The following is a 25,044-nucleotide window of genomic DNA, read 5'->3' on the forward strand; positions in this document are numbered from 1 at the left end:
ATAGTGTACTACATTTGACCAGGGCCCATAGTGCACTATATAGGGAATAGTGTACACTATAGAGAATAGGGAGCCATTTGGGATGTAGACAGTCTCCATGGTGGGGAGCATTGTATTACTGTAAGCATAGAAGGGTTAGCTAGAAGGAGAAGGAGCGAGAACCTGACCGCAGTCAATGACACTGCTGGGCCCCAACCCTGGCTAAAGGTCACTGAGGAGGAGCAGCCAATCACAATGCAGTCGTTGTGTTTTGGACCAATCATGTCTCAAGGCTTGCAGGCCGAGACTCCAAAAACAGGTCATAGGTGAGAGGTCTGGGAAGCACTGGCCATAGATTAATGAAAGCTCCAGAGGGAAACTGTGTGTGTGTGTATATAACTCAAGTTCGGATTTCCCCTCCTACTTCCGCTGACGTCTGCTTCTAATCAACCCCAACCTGTTTTCTTAGACCAAATCAATCCTAAGGGAACACAAACACACATACACATCACACACAGATCTGTAGTTTAATCCAATCCTCTAACTCTGCGACCATATGGTGATTCCCAGAGAGATGGAGAGAGCGCGCGAGAGAGGCTGTCGAAGGACAAACCACCCACATCACGCCACTCCTCTCTTAACCCCTCCCTCCTTGCAGAAGTATATATTGAGCCCTTCTCCTAGCCCATGTCTCTCAGTTACTTTCCTTTTCTTCTCCTCTTCCCCCACTCCCTCCATTCCATCCTACCACCTCTTCCCACAGCCTGCAGGGGTACATACCTGGTGAGATGTGTGAGGCCCGTCAGGTAGTTGTGTTTGAGGTTGAGGTGGGTCAGGTCCTGGCTGTAGAACAGCTGAGAAGGCAGCTCCTCCAGACTGCAACATGACAGGTCCACAGAACTCACCCTCTGAGACACTATCTGATGGAGGGAGAGGGAGGGAGAGCGAGAGGGTGGGAGAGAGAGGGTGGGGGAGAGAGAGGGTGGGGGAGAGAGAGGGTGGGGGAGAGAGGGTGGGAGAGAGAGAGATAAAGGGTAAGAGACAAAGGGTTTACATTTTTCAGATTGCCGACAACTTGAAGACACGCAACTCAACTCTGAGCGCACACACACACAAGCACAGCGCGAGCGTACGTACGTACCTTGGCAGCGTGTCTGTGCCAGCGGAGGTGTTCTGTGTAGGAGTCATAGCTGATGTAATAGGTCTGACTCTGGGGACCAGAAGAACTGAAGGCTAGACAGTGACTGTGTCTCCTCACCTCCTCCACCTGAACAGCACACACAGAGACAGAGACACAGAGAGAGACAGAGACACAGAGAGAGACAGATACACAGAGAGAGACAGATACACAGAGAGAGACAGATACACAGAGAGAGACAGATACACAGAGAGAGAAAGAGAGAGAGAGGGGGACCGAGAGAGCGAGAGAGAAAGAGAGAGAGAAAGAGATTAGCTCTGCGATTAGAGACCAAAAACAATGTGACAACTGCCAGCCAGAGGAAAATAACAGGGAGGGAGTCATGTGGTGGAGGAGGGGCAGGGGCCGGTGTGTGGAAGCGGTGTGGTCGGAGCAAGCAGGGAGGGAGAGAGAGAGGCAATATATAGCCAACTCGTGACTAACTTGTAGCTAGCCATATATTTATCATCCCATCTGACAATGGAGAATAAAAGCTAGCTAAACTAGCCAGCTAGCTAGGTGAACAGGTGAACAGACAGTTGATATTTTGCATTGAAGTGTGTAGGCTACCACTGTAAGTAAGGCTACTGTAGTTTTATGTTTCAGAATTCTCAGGCAGTGCAGCATATTTAGGTTCGGGAGAAAGTAAATGCAAAACATAATTTCATTCAAACGATCTGTTTGTAGGTCCACAACAATTTGCTATTGTTTTTGTCTTTCAGAAACAGTAAATGTCACTGCAAAAGAAAACATCCTGCCAACACCTCCAAAGACATTTGATCAAGTTGGTCATTGCTATTTCCTTTAGATATACTGTGTTCGTTTAATTCCAATACTTCCAAAGTATACAGCAAATAAGGGCGTTATTGTCACCATAAAAGGTGAATGATGAGTTATAATGCTCGTTCACGTGCGCACACTTTTATGTCAGGTCATATTTTTTTTAATGGGAAACATGCGTATGTATGGCCAAGTATATAAATCTCAATACTTTTCAGAAATAGCGCAAGCAGATAATTAGTGTAACATTTACGCAATGGTTATAAATAAATCTCCACTTTTTATAAACGCACTCCCTTAACTTTAACAAGACAGAGAAACCAGACACATGCTCATTGCTCACATGGAACACTCCTAACAAAGAAAAAAAAAACTTATAAATGATGGTTAAGAAATTAACCAAAACTTGTTTTTCACACGTGTAGCAGCTCGTGAACTCTGCAAACAACGTTTCCACTCTGAGAATGAGAACAGTAAATGACTGTATGCTAATCTATACAGCCATTAACAGAAATTAATGTAACCAAATGACGGGGATTAATGGTACATTTACTACTGGTGACATATGTAAATAGTAATTGATCAACATAAACAATCAAAGGGCAAAACATTCACACAATGAATGAGCAAGAATTGGCAGGAGAGAGCTGAGTGCATTTTGGAGACAGACACCCCTCACCTTCTTCTTGTCTCAACGTTTTAAATTATACTCAAGACACATTATCTTCACACATAGGCTACTTTAGATGCTTTTCACTGACAGCTAATCAGCTAGGCCTAGTGCCACGCATGCTTCCCAAATAAGTACAGTGGGGGAAAAAAGTATTTAGTCAGCCACCAATTGTGCAAGTTCTCCCACTTAAAAAGATGAGAGAGGCCTGTAATTTTCATCATAGGTACACGTCAACTATGACAGACACATTGAGGAAAAAAATCCAGAAAATCCCATTGTAGGATTTTTAATGAATTTATTTGCAAATTATGGTGGAAAATAAGTATTTGGTCACCTACAAACAAGCAAGATTTCTGGCTCTCACAGACCTGTAACTTCTTCTTTCAGAGGCTCCTCTGTCCTCCACTCGTTACCTGTATTAATGGCACCTGTTTGAACTTGTTATCAGTATAAAATACACCTGTCCACAACCTCAAACAGTCACACTCCAAACTTCACAATGGCCAAGACCAAAGAGCTGTCAAAGGACACCAAAAACAAAATTGTAGACCTGCACCAGGCTGGGAAGACTGAATCTGCAATAGGTAAGCAGCTTGGTTTGAAGAAATCAACTGTGGGAGCAATTATTAGGAAATGGAAGACATACAAGACCACTGATAATCTCCCTCAATCTGGGGCTCCACGCAAGATCTCACCCCGTGGGTCAAAATGATCACAAGAACGGTGAGCAAAAATCCCAGAACCACACGGGGGACCTAGTGAATGACCTGCAGAGAGCTGGGACCAAAGTAACAAAGCCAACCATCAGTAACACACTACGCCGCCAGGGACTCAAATCCTGCAGTGCGAGACATGTCCCCCTGCTTAAGCCAGTACATGTCCAGGCCCGTCTGAAGTGCATTTGGATGATCCAGAAGAGGATTGGGAGAATGTCATATGGTCAGATGAAACCAAAATATAACTTTTTGGTAAAAACTCAACTCGACATGTTTGGAGGACAAAGAATGCTGAGTTGCATCCAAAGAACACCATACCTACTGTGAAGCATGGGGTTGGAAACATCATGCTTTGGGGCTGTTTTTCTGCAAAGGGACCAGGACGACTGATCCGTGTAAAGGAAAGAATGAATGGGGCCATGTATCGTGAGATTTTGAGTGAAACCCTCCTTCCATCAGCAAGGGCATTGAAGATGAAACGTGGCTGGGTCTTTCAGCATGACAATGATCCCAAACACACCGCCCGGGCAACGAAGGAGTGGCTTCGTAAGAAGCATTTCAAGGTCCTGGAGTGGCCTAGCCAGTCTCCAGATCTCAACCCCATAGAAAATCTTTGGAGGGAGTTGAAAGTCTGTGTTGCCCAGCGACAGCCCCAAAACATCACTGCTCTAGAGGAGATCTGCATGGAGGAATGGGCCAAAAAACCAGCAACAGTGTGTGAAAACCTTGTGAAGACTTACAGAAAACGTTTGACCTGTGTCATTGCCAACAAAGGGTATATAACAAAGTATTGAGAAACTTTTGTTATTGACCAAATACTTATTTTCCACCATCATTTGCAAATAAATTCATTAAAAATCCTACAATGTGATTTTCTGGATAATTTTTTCTAATTTTGTCTGTCATAGTTGACGTGTACCTATGATGAACATTACAGGCCTCTCTCATCTTTTTAAGTAGGAGAACTTGCACAATTGGTGGCTGACTAAATACTTTTTTCCCCCACTGTATAGACGAAGCATGTGATATGAAACAATCCACTGTTATTTTTTAAAAAGAAGCTAATGATCCTTGATTCCTCTGTGGCCTATGAAAGACTTCCTCCTCATATTCCATTTCTCTCCTGTTCTACTGGTTTTCTTATCAACTTTATTTCATTGTCCAGAAGCCAAAGGCACAATCATAGTCATTATAGCAACCCATCCTAGTTGTTGCATCTTTAGATTCCCCCTCTTCCTAAGTTTCAAACAGAGATGTTCATCTCTGTCACATATGGAACTGCTTGTGTATCCGGTGTGCTGTTTAGAATGGTGTTTCACGCGAATTGCATTTTGGCAAATTACGTTTTATTGGCTGCTTCATTACAGGAGTTGCATGTTCTGTTAAGATTCATTACCATAATCGAAATGTGATTTCTGTAATTCTGAGCACCGTGTGTGGACACCCTTAATGGGTTACGCACCCAATGCATATGGGTCCGGTAAATTTCCAAAAAATGGCCAGTAAATTAAAATCTAACGGAAACCCTGGTGTGTGTGTTCAGTACCTTTCCACCGATGAGGGGCAGGATGTGCATCTTGCCGGTGTGAGCGTATTTGACGGAAGAGACGATGAGACAGGTGCCACTCAGGGTGACGTGTCGTCGTGACCACCGGTTGACAGGCAGGGCCAGCTTCCCCTTCCTTACGTTAAACACACCTGTCAGCTGCACCCGGTCTGCTCCACCCACACAGCGCGGCTTACCTGGAGGGAGGGGGGGGGTTGGAGAAAACAAAAAATAACATAAAATCTCAGATCCTCCTGCTGAGAGAATGACGTTTCAGAAGAATCCTCCAAGTAAGAGAGACAGAGACAGGGGAGAGAGAGGGTCTCTGTGTGTGTCTCTGTGTGTGTGTCCGTGTGTATGTGTGTCCGTGTGTGTCTCGGTGTGTTTAGGTGAGGTTAGTTACAGGTTACGTGACGTATAATTTATAGTTCTAGTGGCTGAGGGGTGGCTGGACGGTCAGTGTTAATGAATGGAGAGGAGGTGTAAGGGTAGATGTAATTCATTCAGCTAGCCCTAACCTTAGCCCTTTATTTCCTCAGGAAATGAAAGTGTTCCTCTCCCAGGGAAGTCTTAACCTTGGCCACCACATACACAGGTAGCAGATAAGCCTTGTCTGAGCCAGAACTGCGGCAGATGGAGCTCCTGCAGTACTGACTGTACTGACTGGGTCAGTGCTTGGTGGTGTGCATTTTTAGCAGCACTAAGGTGTGTGTGTAGAAAAACATTTTTAGCACTTTAAGAATGGGTGTGCTCTCATGTAGGCTGTCACCCACCCACACACACACCAGGGGTCAAGCTGAGTTCAGCAATCAGCATTTTCATAATGCAGACAATCAAAAAATCTGTGTTTTAAACCATTTCACCTGTGTTTTATATTGAAAGCCAACAGTGTTTTTTGTTGTTGCTTCAAGAGTGATCAGGGGCGTGCAACCATAGTTTTCCTTCACAGAAAATACATTACTGCAACACATTCGGCAGAAAATAGCTTCATTTTCATGAGATTACCGCAGAAGTGCAACGTTATTTGGATCGCAGCCACACAAGTAAATGAGCTTACAATGAAAAAGCAAGGTCATGATAAACATTATTTCTAATGGTTATCATAGAAAGAATGTAGCCAGCTACATTTCCTTTTTTGCCTGAAGTTAATCTTGCATTTTACCGTAGAAAAGTAGGCTACACCGAGAAAAGTACCAGAGAAAAGTAGTTCCACATCAGTCAGAGCACTGTGTGCCGATAGAATGCCTTGTTCGTGAATTGTCATCTGAGTGGAGAAGTGCAACTGAAGCACAAAGGTAGTCTGATGCAGAAATTACAATAAGAAGCATTTTAGATCTGCGTTTACAAAACGCAGGGGAGGGGGGACTCGGAATTCTGCGTTAATGTGACTCCTGCACACACACACACACACACACACACACACACACACACACACACACACACACACACGGGAGCCAGTTCCAGTTTTAGAGAGAGGCTAAGAGAGAGAGAGAGAGAGACAGCGACTAAGAGAGAGACAGAGAGAGAGAGAAAGAGCTGACAACCAGATCTGTCTGCTTCTCCATTTCTTCTTATAGAGCCCTTTGTGTGTGTGTGTGTGTGTGTGTGTGTGTGTGTGTGTGTGTGTGTATACGATCATATTTTCCTGAGATTGCCGTTTTTTGTCCTCTGATACCCTCTCTGCCTCACTCACTTTAACACACACACACACACACACACACACACTCTCAGGTGTTCCAGTGCTTTACTCGGGGGGATAGAGGGAGGGATGGAGGGAGAAAGGAGAGAAAGACGAATTGTAGACATAAAGTCATCCAGACTGCTGTGCTATTCATCAATGCACATTACATACCAGTAACACCAAAACACACACACTTTCTTTTCAACATAAACACACACACACACACATTGCCAAAAGGTGGCACAGCTCTGGCCAGAGGCTGCATAGTGGTATCCTGTAGCCCTCTGTCTCTTTAAGAGAGAAAGGTGAAGATAGACACCCCCAGGTCCATCAATAATAGAGAACTGACTAAAGATGAGATAGAGCTAGTTAACAGCACGTGCAGTCACGTCTGAACAGCCCTGTGGAATGTATGAAATGTGTGATTATCAACATACTCTAGATTATCGTTATGGTTACAGACCATACAGAGAGAGCAGCCAGGCCACAAGTGTTTATATGCTGGTTTGCAGGGTAATGAAGGGGGGGGCTGAGGTATAAGCTATAAACAGAGCAGAGTGAGAGAAAGAGCTCGTGAGAGAGCGAGACCAGAGGGGTTAAAAAAATATTCCCCCCAGCCCAGAGAGGAGAGGATTACGTTATTCCATACAATGCCCCCTCAGAGAGAATGTGGCGTGTCCTCATTAGCATACCCCCCCTTGCTCCTTTTCTGTCTGCTCCCATGGCTCTAGGGACAAGTCCCGCACCCCTCCCTGGGGCTGTTTCTGGTCCCAGGCAGAACTATCTGGTCTGCTCTACCCAGAGTCCCTACAGCCTATCTGGCTTGCATCATCAATAGCCACTTATTCCCTAGTGCACTACTTTTGACCAGATAGGAAATAAGGTACCATTTGGGATGCACCCTTGGTCTGGCTGCTCTCTCCCTACTTCAGAGACCACCGTTTCCATCAACATGGCTACATCACTACAATAATGTTCAAAGTAAATGAAGGTACAGTAAAGGATGGGCAGCCTTACCACCCAACCACACACACACACACAGAGCCACTGATGGAGGGTTTGGGGCTCAGAGCTAGGAGGCCCTAACTCATACACACTTGAGGAATCCTCGACCCACACCCCCCCCTCTCCCTAATGATGTGCTCATCCTCTGATCAGGCCACTAGTTACAGGCCTACATACAATGATGTGCTCATCCTCTGATCAGGCCACTAGTTACAGGCCTACATACAATGATGTGCTCATCCTCTGATCAGGCCACTAGTTACAGGCCTACATACAATGATGTGCTCATCCTCTGATCAGGCCACTAGTTACAGGCCTACATACAATGATGTGCTCATCCTCTGATCAGGCCACTAGTTACAGGCCTACATACAATGATGTGCTCATCCTCTGATCAGGCCACTAGTTACAGGCCTACATACAATGATGTGCTCATCCTCTGATCAGTCCACTAGTTACAGGCCTACATACAATGATGTGCTCATCCTCTGATAAGGCCACTAGTTACAGGCCTACATACAACAGCATTTTGTGCACCAATGTAAAACACAATGGTATAGGCTAATTTTAGACAAACATACATGTAATGTAAACTCAAACCATTCTAGGTGGAGTAGTGTAGGCATAGTCTGTGTTAATGTACAGTCGTGGTCAAAAGTTTTGAGAATGACACAAATATTAATTTTCACAAAATCTGCTGCCTCAGTTTTTATGATGGCAATTTGCATATACTCCAGAATGTTATGAAGAGTGATCAAATGAATTGCAATTAATGCAAAGTCCCCCTTTAATCCCCAAAAAACATTTCCACTACATTTCAGCCCTGCCACAAAAGGACCAGCTGACATCATGTCAGTGATTTTCTCGTGAACACAGGTGACAGTGTTGACGAGGACAAGGCTGGAGAAGAAGAAAAAAAAGGTACAGGGATTGGACTGCGGAGGACTGGGGTAAAGTCATTTTCTCTGATGAATCCCCTTTCCGATAGTTTGGGGCATTCAGAAAAAACCTTGTCCGGAGAAGACAAGGTGAGCGCTACCATCAGTCCTGTGTCATGCCAACAGTAAAGCATCCTGAGACCATTTATGTGTGGGGTTGCTTCTCAGCCAAGGGAGTTGGCTCACTCACAATTTTGCCTAAGAACACAGCCATGAATAAAGAATGGTACCAACACATCCCCCGAGAGCAACTTCTCCCAACCATCCAAGAACAGTTTGGTGACGAACAATGCCTTTTCCAGCATGATGGAGCACCTTGCCATAAGGCAAAAGTGATAACTAAGTGGCTCGGGAACAAAACATGGCCAGGAAACTCCCCAGACCTTAATCCCATTGAGAACTTGTGGTCAATCCTCAAGAGGCGGGTGGACAAACAAAACCCCACAAATTCTGACAAACTCCAAGCATTGATTATGCAAGAATGGGCTGCCATCAGTCAGGATGTGGCCCAGAAGTTAGCTGACAGCATGCCAGGGCGGATTGCAGAGGTCTTGAAAAAGAAGGGTCAACACCGCAAATATTGAGTCTTTGCATAAACTTAATGTAATTGTCAATAAAAGCCTTTGACACTTATGGAATGCTTGTAATTATACTTCAGTATACGATAGTAACATCTGAAAAAAATTTCTAAAAACACTGAAGCAGCAAACTTTGTGAAGACCAATACTTGTGTCATTCTCAAAACTTTTCACCACGACTGTACACTACCGGTCATTTTTTACTATTTTCTACATTGTAGAATAATAGTGAAGACATCAAAACTATGAAATAACACATATGGAATCATGTAGTAACCCAAAAAGTGTTAAACAAATCCAAATATATTTTATTTGATTCTTTAAATATTCACCCTTTGCCTTGATGACAGCTTTGCACACTCTTGCCATTCTCTCAACCAGCTTCACCTGGAATGCCTTTCCAACAGTCTTGAAGGAGTTCCCACATATGATGAACACTTGTTGGCTGCTTTTCCTTCACTCTGCGGTCCAACTCATCCCAAACCATCTCAATTTGGTTGAGGCTGAGGGATTGTGGAGGCCAGGTCATCTGATGCAACACTCTCCTTCTTGGTAAAATAGCCCTTACACTGCCTGGAGGTGTATTGGGTCATTGTCCTGTTGAAAAACAAAAATGATAGTCCTACTAAGACCAAACCAGATGGGATGGCGTATCGCTGCAAAATGCTGTGGTAGCCATGCTGGTTAAGGGTGCCTTAAATTCTAAATAAAATCACAGACAGTGTCACCAGCAAAGCACCCCCACACCATAACATCTCCTCCTCCATGCCTTACGGTGGGAAATACACATGCGGAGATCATTGGTTCACCCACACTGCGTCTCACAAAGACACGTCAGTTGGAACCAAAAATCTCTGATTTGGACTCCAGACCAAAGGACAAATTTCCACCAGTCTAATGTCCATTGCTCGTGTTTCTTGACCCAGGTCTCTTCTTCTTATTGGTGTCCTTTAGCAGTGGTTTCTTTGCAGCAATTCGACCATGAAGGCCTGATTCACACAGTCTCCTCTGAACAGTTGATGTTGAGATGTCTGTTACTTGAACTCTGTGAAGCATTTATTTGGGCTGCAATTTCTGAGGCTGGTAACTCTAATGAACTTATCCTCTGCAGCAGAGGTAACTCTGGGTCTTCCATTCCTGTGGCGGTCCTCATGAGAGCCAGTTTCATCATAGCGCTTGATGGTTTTTGCGACTGCACTTAAAGAAACTTTCAAAGTTCTTGACATTTTCCATTTTGACTGACCTTCATGTCTTAAAGTAATGATGGACTGTCATTTATCTTTGCTTATTTAAGCTGTTCTTGCCATAATATGGACTTGGTCTTTTACCAAATAGGGCTCTCTTCTGTATATCCCCCCTAACTTGTCACAACACAACTGATTGGCTCAAATGCATTAAGAAGGAAATAAATTCCACAAATTAACTTTTAAGAAGGCACACGTGTTAATTGAAATGCATTCCAGGTGACTACCTCATGAAGCTGGTTGAGAGAATGCCAAGAGTGTGCAAAGCTGTCATCAAAGCAAAGGGTGGCTATTTGAAGAATCTCAAATATAAAATATATTTGGATTTGTTTAACACTTTTTTGGTTACTACATGATTCCATATGTGTTATTTCATAGTTTTGATGTCTTCACTATTATTCTACAATGTAGAAAATAGTAAAAAATAAAGAAAAACCCTTGAATGAGTAGGTGTTCTAAAACTTTTGACCGGTAGTGTACACACACACACACACACAATGTATGTATACAGTTGAAGTCGGAAGTCTACATACACTTATGTTGGAGTCAGTAAAACTCGTTTTTCAACCACTCCACACATTTCTTGTTAACAAACTATAGTTTTGGCAAGTCAGTTAGGACATCTACTTTGTGCATGACACAAGTAATTGTTCAAACAATTGTTTACAGACAGAGTATTTCACTTATAATTCACTGTATCACAATTCCAGTGGGTCAGAAGTTTACACACACTAAGTTGACTGTGCCTTTAAACAGCTTGGAAAATTCCAGAAAATTATGTCATGGCTTTAGAAGCTTCTGATAGGCTAATTGACATCATTTGAGTCAATTGGAGGTGTACCTGTGGATGTATTTTAAGGCCTACCTTCAAACTCAGTGCCTCTTTTCTTGACATCAAGGGAAAATCAAAAGAAATCAGCCAAGACCTCAGGTTCATCCTTGGGAGCAATTTCCAAACGCCTGAAGAGGTACCACGTTCATCTGTACAAACAATAGTACGCAAGTATAAACACCATGGGACCACGCAGCCGTCATACTGCTCAGGAAGGAGACGCGTTCTGTCTCCTAGAGATTAACATACTTTGGTGCGAAAAGTGCAAATCAATCCCAGAATAACAGCAAAGCACCTTGTGAAGATGCTGGAGGAAACGGGTACAAAAGTATCTATATCCACAGTAAAACAAGTCATATTTCGACATAACCTGAAAGGCCGCTCAGCAAGGAAGAAGCCACTGCTCCAAAACCGCCATAAAAAAGCCAGACTACGGTTTGCAACTGCACATGGGGACAAAGATCGTACTTTTTGGAGAAATGTCCTCTGGTCTGATGAAACAAAAATATAACTGTTTGGTCATAATGACCATCGTTATGTTTGGAGGAAAAAGGGGGTTGCTTGCAAGCAGAACTGAAAAAGCGTGTGCGAGCAAGGAGGCCTACAAACCTGACTCAGTTACACAAGCTCTGTCAGGAGGAATGGGTCAAAATTCACCCAACTTATTGTGGGAAGATTGTGGAAGGCTACTCGAAACGTTTGACCCAAGTTAAACAATTTAAAGGCAATGCTACCAAATACTAATTGAGTGTATGTAAACTTCTGACCCACTGGGAATGTGATGAAAGAAATAAAAGCTGAAATAAATCACTCTCTACTATTATGACATTTCACATTCTTAAAATAAAGTGGTGATCCTAACTGACCTAAGACAGGGAATATTTACTAGAATTAAATGTCAGGAATTGTGAAAAACTGAGTTTAAATGCATTTGGCTAAGGTGTATGTAAACTTCCGACTTCAACTGTACACCCTTTCCTTCCACCCCTTCCTTTCCGCAGAGCAACATCCTGTCCCTCATGACCACTTCCTGTCTGAGACGGAGTTGGACGGAGTAGACATTCTTAGCACTTCTGGTGTCCCCGCCCTTCCCTTATGTCCAAGAACCTTCTAAAGGCATCCCAAACATCCTAACTCTTATCCAATGTCCTGTCTGTGTTTGACCTTAGGCATCCAAAAGACACCCCACCCTTTCACAGCCACTCAAATAATTGTCCCCAACAAGCGTAGTCTCCAAGGACTGTCCATTCATTCCCATTCCCATCAACACATACACATCAACTTTTAGTCTGTCCACAACATGAACATTAAACTCCATAACTAACTTTCTTTTCACACTCAAATCATTGACACTTTCTTTCCGTCTTTCTATGGTTATACAGACAGGAGGACAAGGATGTTTTGGGTGTGTGGGGTTGTCAAGTTAAACCACAGACAGGGGAGTAGGTGCTTTTAGCAATGCGGGTGTATTTACATACACTAGTGTTGCTTTCAATTGTATTGGGTTGCACTAAAACAGTCTGTGTGAAGCCAGAAATTAAATACAATTCCATTTCAACTTACTGTGCCAGTAGGCAGGATGGTCATTATGACGGGGGGAATTTGAGACAAAATATCTGAAGGATCGTATTATTAAACATAATTTCCAAACGTGGGTCTGTTGTGGACATATGTGGACAAAAAAAGGAATAGCTTGTGTGTGATATTTATTTTGACATGAGGTAAACAGACCCACGTTTGGAAAGTCTGTTTAATAATATGATCCTTTAGATATTTTGTCTCAAATTCCCCGTCATAATGACCAACCGTCCTGGCCACCAGCACAGTAAGTTGAAATGGAATTGTATTTAACTTCCAGCTGCTGGTAGGGCTGGAACAATTACCATACACCTGTGTAACCGACAGTTATGAAAATAAAATAACCGTCATAACCATTTTTTTTTGTATGACTTTAGTTTCTGGGAACAAACAACTGACTGAAGACGGGACGGCCGGGCAATCGTGGGGCAATTTGACTGGTAAACTCATGGGCACACTCGCCTGGTATTGTGATGAAATAATTTATATGGTAATGTAGAATGTTCATTTAAATGATGTTAACTGATTTGGCTCATGCAAGGGAATGTCTTTTTTGTGATGTTAGTTGAGTTGAATCAAAAAATCACAGCACATATTGATGGGTACACTTCCTGCTTTTACTTCCTGCTTTTTTTCCTCGCAATAGCCGCCAATCCACCTATTATGCCATCATTGACTGGAATTGGGACACCCGTTCTATTCATTCTATTTTTATGACAGCACATGCAGTCAGGAGCAGAGGAGAGTTAAAAATGTGTGTCGAGCAGTTTTTACAGAGACTGCGGTCATTTGGCTGGCCAATAACCATCATCCAAAATTCCATGGCCGTCACAGCCCTAGCTGCTGGGCTTGGTAGCGGAGCTAGAGCAGTTACCTTGGGGTGGAGCAGAGACAGAGCAGCCAGTGACCTCTGGGTAATGCAGTTTGGGCAGGCAGCCGACTATACTGTCTACTGTCGCAGGTAGATCACCAACACTGAGGAGGTGAAATTTGAGTTCTGCACAGCTCATTGTTCCCTCCTCGTCAGCAAAGCACACACTGTGTGTGTTTGTGTGTCCAACGTGCCTTTTCCAGGGGGCACTCAGAATGTCCGACTCAGACTCCTCTGACTGGCAACGATGAACAGCCCTAGGCATCACAACTCTTACTTTACACACAATCCAAAACCTAAGTACCCAAGTCTCCTTCAATTATTTCTACAAGTAGTCTAGAATAGATCAGCTCTTTGAATCTACCTTGAATAGCCTTGACACTCCCAGACAGATGCCAAAACCCACCCTGAAAGGAGAAAGCCTTCCCAGTTCCACACCCCAATACATTGACATACACTAGGGCTGGGAATAGCCAGGGGCCTCATGATATGATATTATCACCATACTCAGGTGCTGAAATGATATGTATTGTTATTCTCACGATTCGATACTGGGATTGTATTGCGATTTGATGTTCCAAACATATTGCTCACTATATGTCTGCTGCAGGGACAAGAGAAAGCACGATAAACTAGTTTTGATCAGTCAGGGAAATAAAAGTGCTGAAAGCATGTTGGCTCACTATTTAAAAAGGAGATGAAGAACAAGCTATAGGATGAAAAATACCGGAGTTTTGGCGCACGTACAGCCGACTAGCACTAGCTAACGCTACCTACAGCAGCAAAAATAGCCTTCTTACTTGGAGCCAAAAATAATGTTGCGATATGTAACTGTATCAAATTTTTCTCCCCCATCACTAACATACATTACATAACAAACAGGTATCTTCCAACGTTACTATAGACTAGTGTGTACAAACTTAGAACAGGCCGTTAAAACAACAATGTAAAGCAGGGGTCCCAAGGTTGTGACCCGTGACCCCATTTTGATATGCATTTTTTCGAGACCACACCATGTAAGAAAAACGGGATGTAATCAACAGCCAATGTTTACTTTTTTAAATTGGGGATATGACAGTCTATTACAAATCAGACTGACAGTATTTCAATCTGAAGGAAGTATGGTTTGAAGTGACTGAAATGCATCAGAAAGGTATTGGGAAGTCAGAAGATAATCAGGCATTAATATGGTATGATCTCATTGATGAGGATGTTCTTTTCCACCCAGTCTGATTTAGTGCCTGGTCTAATGAGTCCTGTGCAGCTTGTGGGCATTGTATAGAGAAACAGACACATGCGTGTTCCTGAGAGTCTTATCTTTCAGTGATGGGGTCATAATATTTTTTAGCTTAAATGGTTCAAAAGATAGAGCGACATTTTTAGAAAGAAAACAGAATCCGCTCTGTTTATTACAACCGCATCTAGGAGCTACCGGAGGTTACTGAAGTAACCCCTATGAACCAAGCGCATATTTTTCTCTCGCAACCCCATCCTAGTTTGGGAAACGCTGATGTAGAAGGAAATGCGTGTACAAACGCGCTCAGATGTCAACTGGTTGTAACTGTAACATGAATGATTAAAATAGTCCTTTACAGCGCTAATCCGCAGTTGAATCAATAACAAAGTGAACACCCCTCTGTTTTGGTAAAAAGCTGAGGGATGGGCCTGGAGAAATGTAACCACTCTTAAATTCATAGAGCTACAGTATGTATCCAAAGTTATTGTTTAAACCATGCTTTGAGGCTATACAGCAGTTGTTTACATTTACAAACATTGGAGTAAAACAAGCTTATATTTTAGGTTGTGGTGTGGTGACAGTTGTAATAAGCTAATGAGAAATGTATAAGTTATATTCTTCAACAATCAATGGGAATATATGACTAATTTATAAATCCCAAAACTGATGTAGCAACTACAGACTGCCCCTTTAACTGAATGGATACTTTCTGAATTTAATGAATGGGTACTTGGCATGCAGAGAGAAAGAGGGAAAGAAAGAGAGAGGGGGTGGCATGAGAGGGAGAGAGGGGTGACATGACATAAACAGATAGAGAAAGACAGAGCGCTTCAGTCCAGATATCTCTCTGAAACAGTATATTCCTGATTATAAGACCTGCCTTCTCTCCTCCTCCTCCATCATGCTAGTACTTCTCCTTTTTCCTCTCACGCCACATTTTTGCTCAATGCAGGCCCCTGCACGCCACACCAGCTACTCTCACACGGAGACACTGGTACAAAGGCTCTCTGTAGACTATCCCTGCCCTGGGGAGAACTGGAGCCATGTATCCCTTCACATAACAGATCATCTCCTTTACTAGTGTTGTTCTAGGCCAGGGATGGGCAACTCGGCCCACCTTTTGTAGGCCCACGGATTAATTTCCACACACAAAAAAAGTCTTAACTTTCAACTAGGTTAGTAGAATACATAATGTGCAATTTGGAAATGTGGTCTTGCATCAGCAGTTCTCGTTATGTCAGTTACTGACAGTCACTCAATTAGCCTATGTCAGCAAAACATTTTTAGATTGGCAAATTATTCTAGCGGCCAGCTATCTAAACTTGTAGTAATCATGGTTGAATTACCAACTGGGGGGGGCATTTATTTTGTTAGTCACTCTCATATCATATTAAAAACTGCTAATTTTTCTCTCCATCCCATGGCAAAATTTGTACAATTGCATGAAATGAGTTACCCTATAAAATTGCCAAATATTCTCTCTGCACCATGACAGAATGTGTAGAATTGCAGGAAATTAAAGGGTAGGTAGCATAAATGTAACCACGTAACGTGGATTTGCATTAGTATATGGATCAAAAGTCCCAATACAAAGTTATACCTCATTTTCTATTTTTCGAGTTATTACATAAAACCGATCAGAATGCCGAAGTCATGTCGGAAAATGTTTTTCCGGGGGGTAATGTAATATGGAGGACCCAGCAAGCCAGCCTATTCCCTATAATGTAAACTCCAACAGAAATAACTTCAAATGTATAACTTCAAATTAAACCAAATCATTTGCACTCATGATTACTGGTTTCAATTACATTTTCTGCCAACTTATAAGCAAATGAATTTATTGTTACAAATCAACTTGCAAGGTTGCTAGCCAACTTGCCTGCTAACGTTAGCCCTATTAGCCTACTAACGTTAGCCCTACCAGGCTGCTAATGTTACGTTTGCACTACATGAGTCAGCCAGTTGCTATCAACACCTAGCTTACAACTACATTAAAGTAAACCAAAGTTTTGGAAATACATAACGACATCTAACCAGTTATCAAAGAATGTTAGCTATATGTAGTAATCTTAGCCAGCAAGCTAGCCAGCCAGCTAACATTAGCTATTTAGCCAACTAGCTATTAGCCTAGCCAGCCTAGCCAACCACCACGATTATGGTCAGCAAGCAAGAGCCCAACTACTGGAGACCAGCTAGAACACAACACAACTAAAACATAACCACAGATCAAAGCAAAGTGAGAGCAGAGACTTACAGATTGATGGCTGGGGCCCATCCAACCACCACGGTTATGGTCAGCAAGCTAGAGCCCAACTACTGGAGATCAGCTAGAACACAAATAACACAACTAAAACATAACCGCAGATTAAAAGCAAAGAGAGGGCAGATTTACAGATTGATGGTAAAACTTTTAAAAGAGTGCAGGCTGAGTTAGCTACCAAAGGGAGGGGGAGTGGGCGGATCGCGGGGCCAAGGGCGAGTAAAGGAAATCCAAAATATACTGAACAAAAATGGGTCCCATGTTTCATGAGCTGAAATAAAAGTTTGCATGGGTGGGCCTGGGAGGCCTATGCCCTCCCAGGCCCACCCATGGCTGTGCCCCTGCCCAGTTATGTGAAACCCATAGGTTAGGGACAAATTAATTTATTTCAATTGACTGATTTCCTTATATGAACTGTAACTCAGTAAAATCGTTGAAATTGTTCCATGTTGCGTTTATATTTTTGTTCAGTGCAGATAGATTCCAGATGTCTGTCAGCTAGCGCGCTAGCACTAAGTTACAAAACTCCCGTAGCCTACTTCACAGAGAACATGCCGAAAAGTTTACAAAACAAAAAGGAGAAAAGACGAGGTACTATAAAATTTGAACAAGCACGTATGATTTTCTCTTTCGTTTTGAGCCCATGGCAAGAAGGCACCAGAGTCTGCCATGCTAACGGATTCCAACTAGATAACACAGCCACAAAGTCTGAAGAGAATGCTGCATGGCCGCACGTGCCCCATCTGCTTCTTGTTTACATCACACTTCATGTGATTGGTGAGCTACAATCCACCACCGCAAACATTTGGTCTGGAATGTAATTACATGCTAGCATGGCTAGTGGCTAACGTTAGCTAGCTTGAGCTAGCTAACGCGCAGCATATGAACTCGGTAGCACAGAGTAGATCCTCCATATGACATCGAGAAATAGTGCATTGTGGGTAGTTTAGAAGATATCCGGAAATAAGTTAAAACTCCAATATGTAACTTTTTGGGCGACCCGACAAAATTCACATAGAAATGTGAGTTGTAGCTCTGTCAATCATTGAAATCAAGTCTAAGAAGTGGTAGATCTGTTCTATGTGCACTATTTCTATGCTTCAATGTTTTTAAGTTTCGTTTATGCGTCTTTTACTTTCAGTTTTGTACACAAGCTTCAAACAGCTGAAAATACTATAGTTTTGGTTATGGAAAATATATTTCACAGCAGTTTAGATGGTACAATGATTCTCTACACCAGGGGTTCCCAAACTTGGTCCTGGTGCCCCCCCCTGGGTGCACGTTTTGGTTTTTGCCCTAGCACTACACAGTTGTTTCAAAGAATAAAAGCTTGATGATGAGTTGGTTATTTGAATACTTGCTTGTTTTGTCACATAAACTGAAATTAGGCGAACTATTAGAATGTTTGCAACCAGGAAATGGCGGAGCGATTTCTGATTTCTACATAGTGCATCTTTAATAAATATGTAATAATCCAAAAACATAACTATGCTTGTACTTACAGTAGTTGTACTCATGATCTGGTTACCTATAAGTTACTTAAGCAATAAGGCCCGAGGGGGTGTGGTATATGGCCAATATACCACGGCTAAGGGCTGTTCTTATGCACGACGCAATGCAATATACCACAAACCCCCGAGGTGCCTGGTTACCAACGTAATTAGCTCAGTAAAAATAAATGTTTTGTCATACCCATGGTATACAGTTTGATATACCACGGCTTTCAGCTAATCAGCATTCAGGGCTTGAACCACCCAGTTTATAATAAGTCTTTGACCACACTGTTACATTGGTGAGTAAAAGCTTCCTACCCTTTAACTCTAAAACTTTTTTTAAATTCTGTGTTTTGTTCGCAAGGTGGCGGCCCCCCCCCAAAATGTTGCTTAGGGCCCCCAAAAAGCTAGAGCCAGCTCTTACTGCATGTGTGGGTATGGATGTGGGTACGCAGACCCGCGAGCCACTGAGGCCCCTCATGATGAGTTCTGATTTTTTGTGGCCCCCACCCCCATCAAAGTTGCCCATCTCTGTTCTAGGCAATTTCAAACATAAGCGGTTTGTTTGTTAGTTAGAGATACATTTTTTCATCTGAATGCCTGTGGTTAGATTTGAGATAAGGTCAAAAACAAATATACTTATTGTTAACCTCAAAACATACTGATCCCTACCGTCCATATGCTCCGCCCTCCCTCCAACAACATCCAAAACAATAACAATAACACAAAAACACACTTTTGAAAAATGGTTCCTAACAATCATTGTGATCTTGGGGCAACATGGAAAACGAGCACACCTGTTACCTCCAGATGTGTCTGCCTATTCATTCCCCTGTGGGGGGTGGAGCGTGCAGGCGGTTCGGAGGCACAAGGCAGGCTATTGTCTTTGGCCGCTGGAACAATTGAATCATCTTTTTGTTCGACAGTCCGACTGACCAAACACAATGCCATTGTGGTGGATGGACACACAGTACTTTAGTAGGACTAGGAATGGGTTTACAACATGATAATGGGCAGAGCACTAGCCAAACACAATCAAACTGACAGATAGCCAGGGCAGGGATAGCAGGGCAGGGGCCAAGGGAGAACCACCAAGCTAAGCTAACCTAGAGAATCTGACTAGAAGCTGCTTACCCTGGCTGTATCCTCATTTAGCACTGAAACATTCACCTGAGCCACCCAATCCTCACTCACTTTCAACACAGAAATACTGGTACACTTTATTTGAAGGGTGCCTACCTACTAACCTACATAAGGACTTCATAACAAAATCCATACATAAGACATTCATAACAAGTACATAATCATTCATTAATACCCATGATAATAAATGAGAATCACATTTTCTAAGGTTACACTCACCTGCGTAGAAGCGTATGAGACAGCCTATTTCCGGGTCCATACCCTCCTCCTGTACCCGCCACGGGTCTCCATAGCCCAGATTGGAGAGGTACTCATTTTGCATCTGCAGGGGCTTCTCATCATCCTCCAGCCTCCTCACAGCTCCACCGTGCAGCTGGGCGAAGAGGGCCGGTGTCAGGGAGGCTTTCTCCGGGTCCGGGCCCCCTCTCTGCTCCCCTGGGACAACCAGGTCACGCTCAACAGCTGCTCTGCCAGTCAGAGGTTGGGCCAGTGAGTTACTGCCACTACTGCCGCAGCTTGACAGGGGATTGATCAGGCTGGGGGGTTCTCCTCCAGTGCTACCTGTTTTCCCACCATCATCAGCAGCGGTTTTTTCTTCCAGTGTGTTTGACTTTGACAGCCTGTTGTCGGGAGCTTCGCAGGCATCAGTTGAGGGGACGTGCACGGATTCCCCCTCCAGGGTCTGTTGCTGAGTGACAGCGGGGATGCTGGCTGTGTGTGTCGGGGAAGAGTCGAGCTCAACCTCGTCTGAGGAACTCCCGAACGGGTCCGGTTCCTCCGTGGCGCGGTCAAAGTTTGGGCTGAGCACCGAGGAGTTTGTCCCTAGGACAGCAGCATCACTGAGGGAGTCCTGGTGCTTGCTGAGCCGTGGACCACCGGGGCTCAAATCGTCAAAGGTGCTACTCTCCATGTCCGAGCCTGAGTACAGTCCACAACTGTCGGCCCCACTCAGGCCCATGTCTGCACCTTCACTGTCATTTAGATAAACCTCAGAGGAAGAGGTGCTTGGTATCTTGTAGTCAGAAAGTAATATATTTGTGTCCACGTAATATTGAGTGTGGTTGTTATTGCTATGAAGCCCCTCGATTGGAGAGACTGGTCGGTTCTCCTCTGACCCTGAGTACGAGATCACAGAACCCGGGTAGGAGGTCTTCACGTTGTTACTTTTATTCACAACAAGTTGGTTGTCAATATGCCAATGGTTACCATTGCAGTTACCGTTCAGGTCAACATAAGCACTTTTTTTGCGAGTCATTCTTAGTATCCCTCCACATTTACCTCCAAGCTGCCCCAGACGAGCCGCTATCTCCCCAGCGGTGGTGTCCACGGTGCATAGTACTGCCCGGGGGTAGGAGGGCGTGAGTCGGTCATGGACGTGGATACACCCCTGCTGGAGGTCAGCTCGGACCCACGCCTTGTCGTTGGGCTGGAGCTGCTTCGCCTGCTTCTGGCGAAGCAAGGTCCTTCTATCCAGGCTCAGTGTGTTGTTGACAGACGAGGCGGACAGTGTGGGTCTCACTCCCCGGACGGAGGAGATTGCGGGTGGGCTTGAGGTTGTCGAAGCTGCGGCCGAAAGGTTCCTCTTGTGCCGGCGTCTCCTGGTCAACAACGAGTTCACGCTGGTGCTGCTGCTGCTGACCGATACGAGGCTGTAGATGTTGGGTGTTTTACCAGTGGTCATGTTGAGATTGGCAGCACTACCGGTGCCGTTAGCAGCCTGGTTTTGGTAAATCCCGTTCCGTATCGCTATGTGCAGTAGGGAAGTGGTAGCAAGTCCCAAGAGTTTTGTCTCCCCACCCCCGCCACCATCATCTTCCCCCGTCGCAGTTATTTTTCCAGCGGGGAAGAGTGCATCACCACTGGCCTTTAAAAACTTGCTGCCACTTCTTATTTGTACAATTTCCGAGTCTAATATTCCGACTGATGTTGACAGGGCATCCACCTCCAATCGGTTCCTCTCCACAGCCACTACCCGCACACTTTCCATCTTCCGCAAGTGAATGAGCTAATGTTAGCTAGCAAGCTAACAGTAGCAACGACCACTACGAACTCCAAATAAATAAAACTAGCTAGCTAGTTCCAGCAGGTACTGCAGTTTATTCGTTACATTCATTCTTCCACTTGCGTTTTCCAGCTAGCCATGGGGCAAGCCAGTTAGCTAGCAAGGCCGTGGAATTTGTTTTATTTGCTGGCTGCTGGTGAATTCGCCGGTCAATGCCGCTCGGTTGCTATCGATACCGCCATTATAGAGGATGGTGAGCTGTGAAATGAAACTAGTCAGTCAAGCTCATTAGATATGTGAAGTATTTGATGAAGCTGGTGGGATTTGTCTACGCCCAGGACAGCTTAATATTTATGAGATGACGTAAAAACCCTACATGGACTTCTGGGAAATGTAGTTTTCTGTATTTATCGTCTACCATTAGCAGCGACATTGGCACTGAGTTTCTAAACCCAGAGGCACAACATTGAGAGACTTCCGGAAACGCTTGCGAAGCAGACCAAGCAGACCAGGCCGGGGTTTGGGGTTAGAGAAGTAAATGAGAGTAGTTAAACATTATTCCTTAGTTGTGAATTTTCTAGAAATCTAGAGGCACAGCATTAATTTGAGCCAATGTTTTAAGTAGTTGAACATGATATTGCTCCAACCTCGTGAAAGTGACAAACTGACACGTTTTCATTCTCGTCAAAACTAACTTTATACTGAAGGAGTGACTTTGATTTTGACGGCATGCACATGCGCAGTTCGGCGCGAGAGGCCCGTTAGACCCCATTATGTGTTTCTACGCATGAGTTTTTCTAGCCGACGTCGCCATGACATCGCCTACAAGTGTGATCAGGGATTTCTATTGGATAAGCAGTTTAAGCCTATGTTCATACTGTACTGTCTTTGATATTAGAGAAAGGAAAGCAACCTCAATATAAGTATAAGTCCCAGCATGCACCGCGTCCCCTAAAATACTTCTCAGAGAGTAAAAGTACAGATAGAACAATGAGACAGATATTTCACTGGATGTATAAATGTGAAGCATCCTGTTGGCGTTTCCGCTCACTACCAAATATGGTAGTGAGAGGAAGCCTACTGGCGGGCAGTGGGAGAAGATGGAACGAAATGGATTTAGGTCGACATTCTGCAAATTGTCTCATCGATTAAACATTTGATCTCAATACAGTTTTCTGTTCCCAAAACTAGAAGCTGTCATGAATAGAGTGGACTAAGTTTTGTAGACTTTACCCTTTGCAAAAGCTTTTAAAATTTGCGCTATTTAGAAGGAGTGCAAAGGTGAATTGACTTATTGCACACGCGCACTTCACAGAGTAGGCGTTCCCTAACGGAAATATGCAGATTTATACTAGAACACGCCAATACGATGTCGCTAACGCGTGCTTGGCTCTGCCCACCTCCTTGCTTGTTCTGCCCACTATGACTAATTCGTTTCTATTAGAAACGACAAGCTGTGGTCTATCTTGGTTTAGTTATAAAAAATCTTCGATAAAAGCAGAGAGGAAGAGGCGAAGCTAGAGAGATAACTGGGCCCAATATCTGTCTTCTCCAGCAGGTAGCGCTCACAACGTGAGGAGTTTTTGTATGGAGGTCAGTGAGAGTGTCGAATTTGGTTAACAGAAAATGTAATGACTTATTTGCTATGTGTGGCTTATTTGATCGAATAAAAGTTTCGTTATGATTAGGTTGTTACGAGTGTACTGATATAAGTAGGACACGAGACATTCTGTCAACTTTGCGAAAACAAAACTTTATAACGGAGTTGTGCTTGGTCGTTACTATTTGCCACAGCCACAACGTCATAAACCCCGCCTATCTCTACAGTTTATCTTCTTAAAATTTGATTTTAAACCTAATCCTAACCTTAAACACACGGATAACCTTATGCCTACACCTCACCCGTATTCCTTCACCTAAGCACATTTTTGTTTTCATGAATTTTTACGATATAGCCAATGTAGACCTTGTGGCTGTGGTAACTAGTGGTAACCGTTGTGCCTGTTGTTCACACGCGTATCTGCCCTCTCATTGGCTAGAATGGTCCCACCTGATCTTGCCTCCTTGGACTTGCTTTCCATTTCTGAATACATTTTTTTATTTTATTGTTAGAGCAAACACTAGAGATCTAGTCAATATAATGGATAATATATGGTAAAAGGCTAAATGTTTGGTATGGTACTTTTGCTGGATTTTGTGTAATATGTCTGCTTATTTACTCGACAACTCGACATGAACTCGACACAAATACGTGTAACTGTGTTTGTGCATAAACAAATACGTGTGACATAAAATACTGTATTTACATTTCTATGCCTAAATGATCTAGCTACCGACTCAAACAAAAATATTCTGGCTCCATCTAGTGGATACAGGTCACATTACAGCCTATTTCCCCTGCCACTTGAGGCTTCAAAGAGACTACTTCTTATTTTGTGGCCAGTTACAATTGTAGCTGTTAATTCTATTGTTGAAGAAGCTATGAGAAAACTACTTATTGTTTGGCTAGCTGGATAGAAGCCAACTGGGAACAGAATGTGATGGTAAGGAGTCGTCGATGGCCTATGCTCCCAAAGTAGTGATGTGCCTAAGTAAGAAAGTAATAAAAGCCATGCAAAGCACGCCCATTGGCACACACACACACACACACACACACACACACACACACACACACACACACTGAATAACAGCAGTCAATAGATGTCATTACTTGAAAAGGAAGGGGCAAAGTGCAATTGAAACCAACTACAGTAAATCTCTCTCTCTCTCTCATACATAGTCTCCACCCCTACACCACCCCAACCCTTTCTCTCTCACACACAGTAGACATATAAAAGCATAGTGGATACTCTTTGGGGGTTTCACAGTTGATAGGAGCCCACTATTAGGTAAGCCTCTCTGCTTTCTTGTGTGTGTGTGCATGTGCGCACAAACGTGTGTGTGTGTGCTGTCTCTGTGCAGTAAGCTCTCTCCCTCTAGTGTTGATTTACACTGATTCAGTGAGGTGGAAGTAATGTTAAGCTGCTCTTAGTAAAAGTGCTTTAGCTACCTACTGCTCTAAGCTTGGGGTTGAGGAGTTCTATTTCAACTCCTGTCACTTGAATTGGCCATTGATTTTCCCAATGGGAGTTCAGTTCATTTCGTGTAATGACAAGTGGAATTGAGATGGAATTGATCCAAACCTTGTTTCTAACTAGATAAAGAGAAGAAGTGAATGTTAGAAAGAGGGGATTTAGACAGTCATAAACCGCACTTTGGTGTTAAGATGTGCGGAGAGATATAACGGGGAAGAAAGACATTGTGGAGCCTCA

The 25,044-nt window shown here is 43.5% G+C and overlaps 2 protein-coding genes across 2 annotated transcripts in view; one reads left to right on the plus strand and one right to left on the minus strand.

The window, feature by feature from the left end:
* LOC121533867 (PH domain leucine-rich repeat protein phosphatase 1) overlaps positions 1–22,023 on the minus strand; it is a 43,333-nt gene extending 21,310 nt beyond the window's left edge. The window contains exons 1-4 of the mRNA XM_041840178.2: positions 19,951–22,023; positions 4,872–5,068; positions 1,121–1,246; positions 760–899 (exon numbers count right to left, since the gene is read on the minus strand). Of these exons, the coding sequence (XP_041696112.2) occupies positions 760–899; positions 1,121–1,246; positions 4,872–5,068; positions 19,951–21,718 (2,231 nt within the window). The 5' untranslated portion in view covers positions 21,719–22,023. The remainder of the gene's footprint in view (positions 1–759; positions 900–1,120; positions 1,247–4,871; positions 5,069–19,950) is intronic.
* A 2,513-nt stretch (positions 22,024–24,536) lies between these two features.
* The window catches only part of si:ch211-191a24.3 (tensin-3), an 86,712-nt gene continuing 86,204 nt past the window's right edge, over positions 24,537–25,044 (plus strand). Inside the window, exon 1 of the mRNA XM_041840179.1 lies at positions 24,537–24,621. The gene's annotated coding sequence lies outside the window, so the exon portion shown is untranslated. The remainder of the gene's footprint in view (positions 24,622–25,044) is intronic.

Source organism: Coregonus clupeaformis, chromosome 20 (genome assembly GCF_020615455.1).
Source record: "Coregonus clupeaformis isolate EN_2021a chromosome 20, ASM2061545v1, whole genome shotgun sequence".
NCBI lineage: Eukaryota > Metazoa > Chordata > Actinopteri > Salmoniformes > Salmonidae > Coregonus > Coregonus clupeaformis.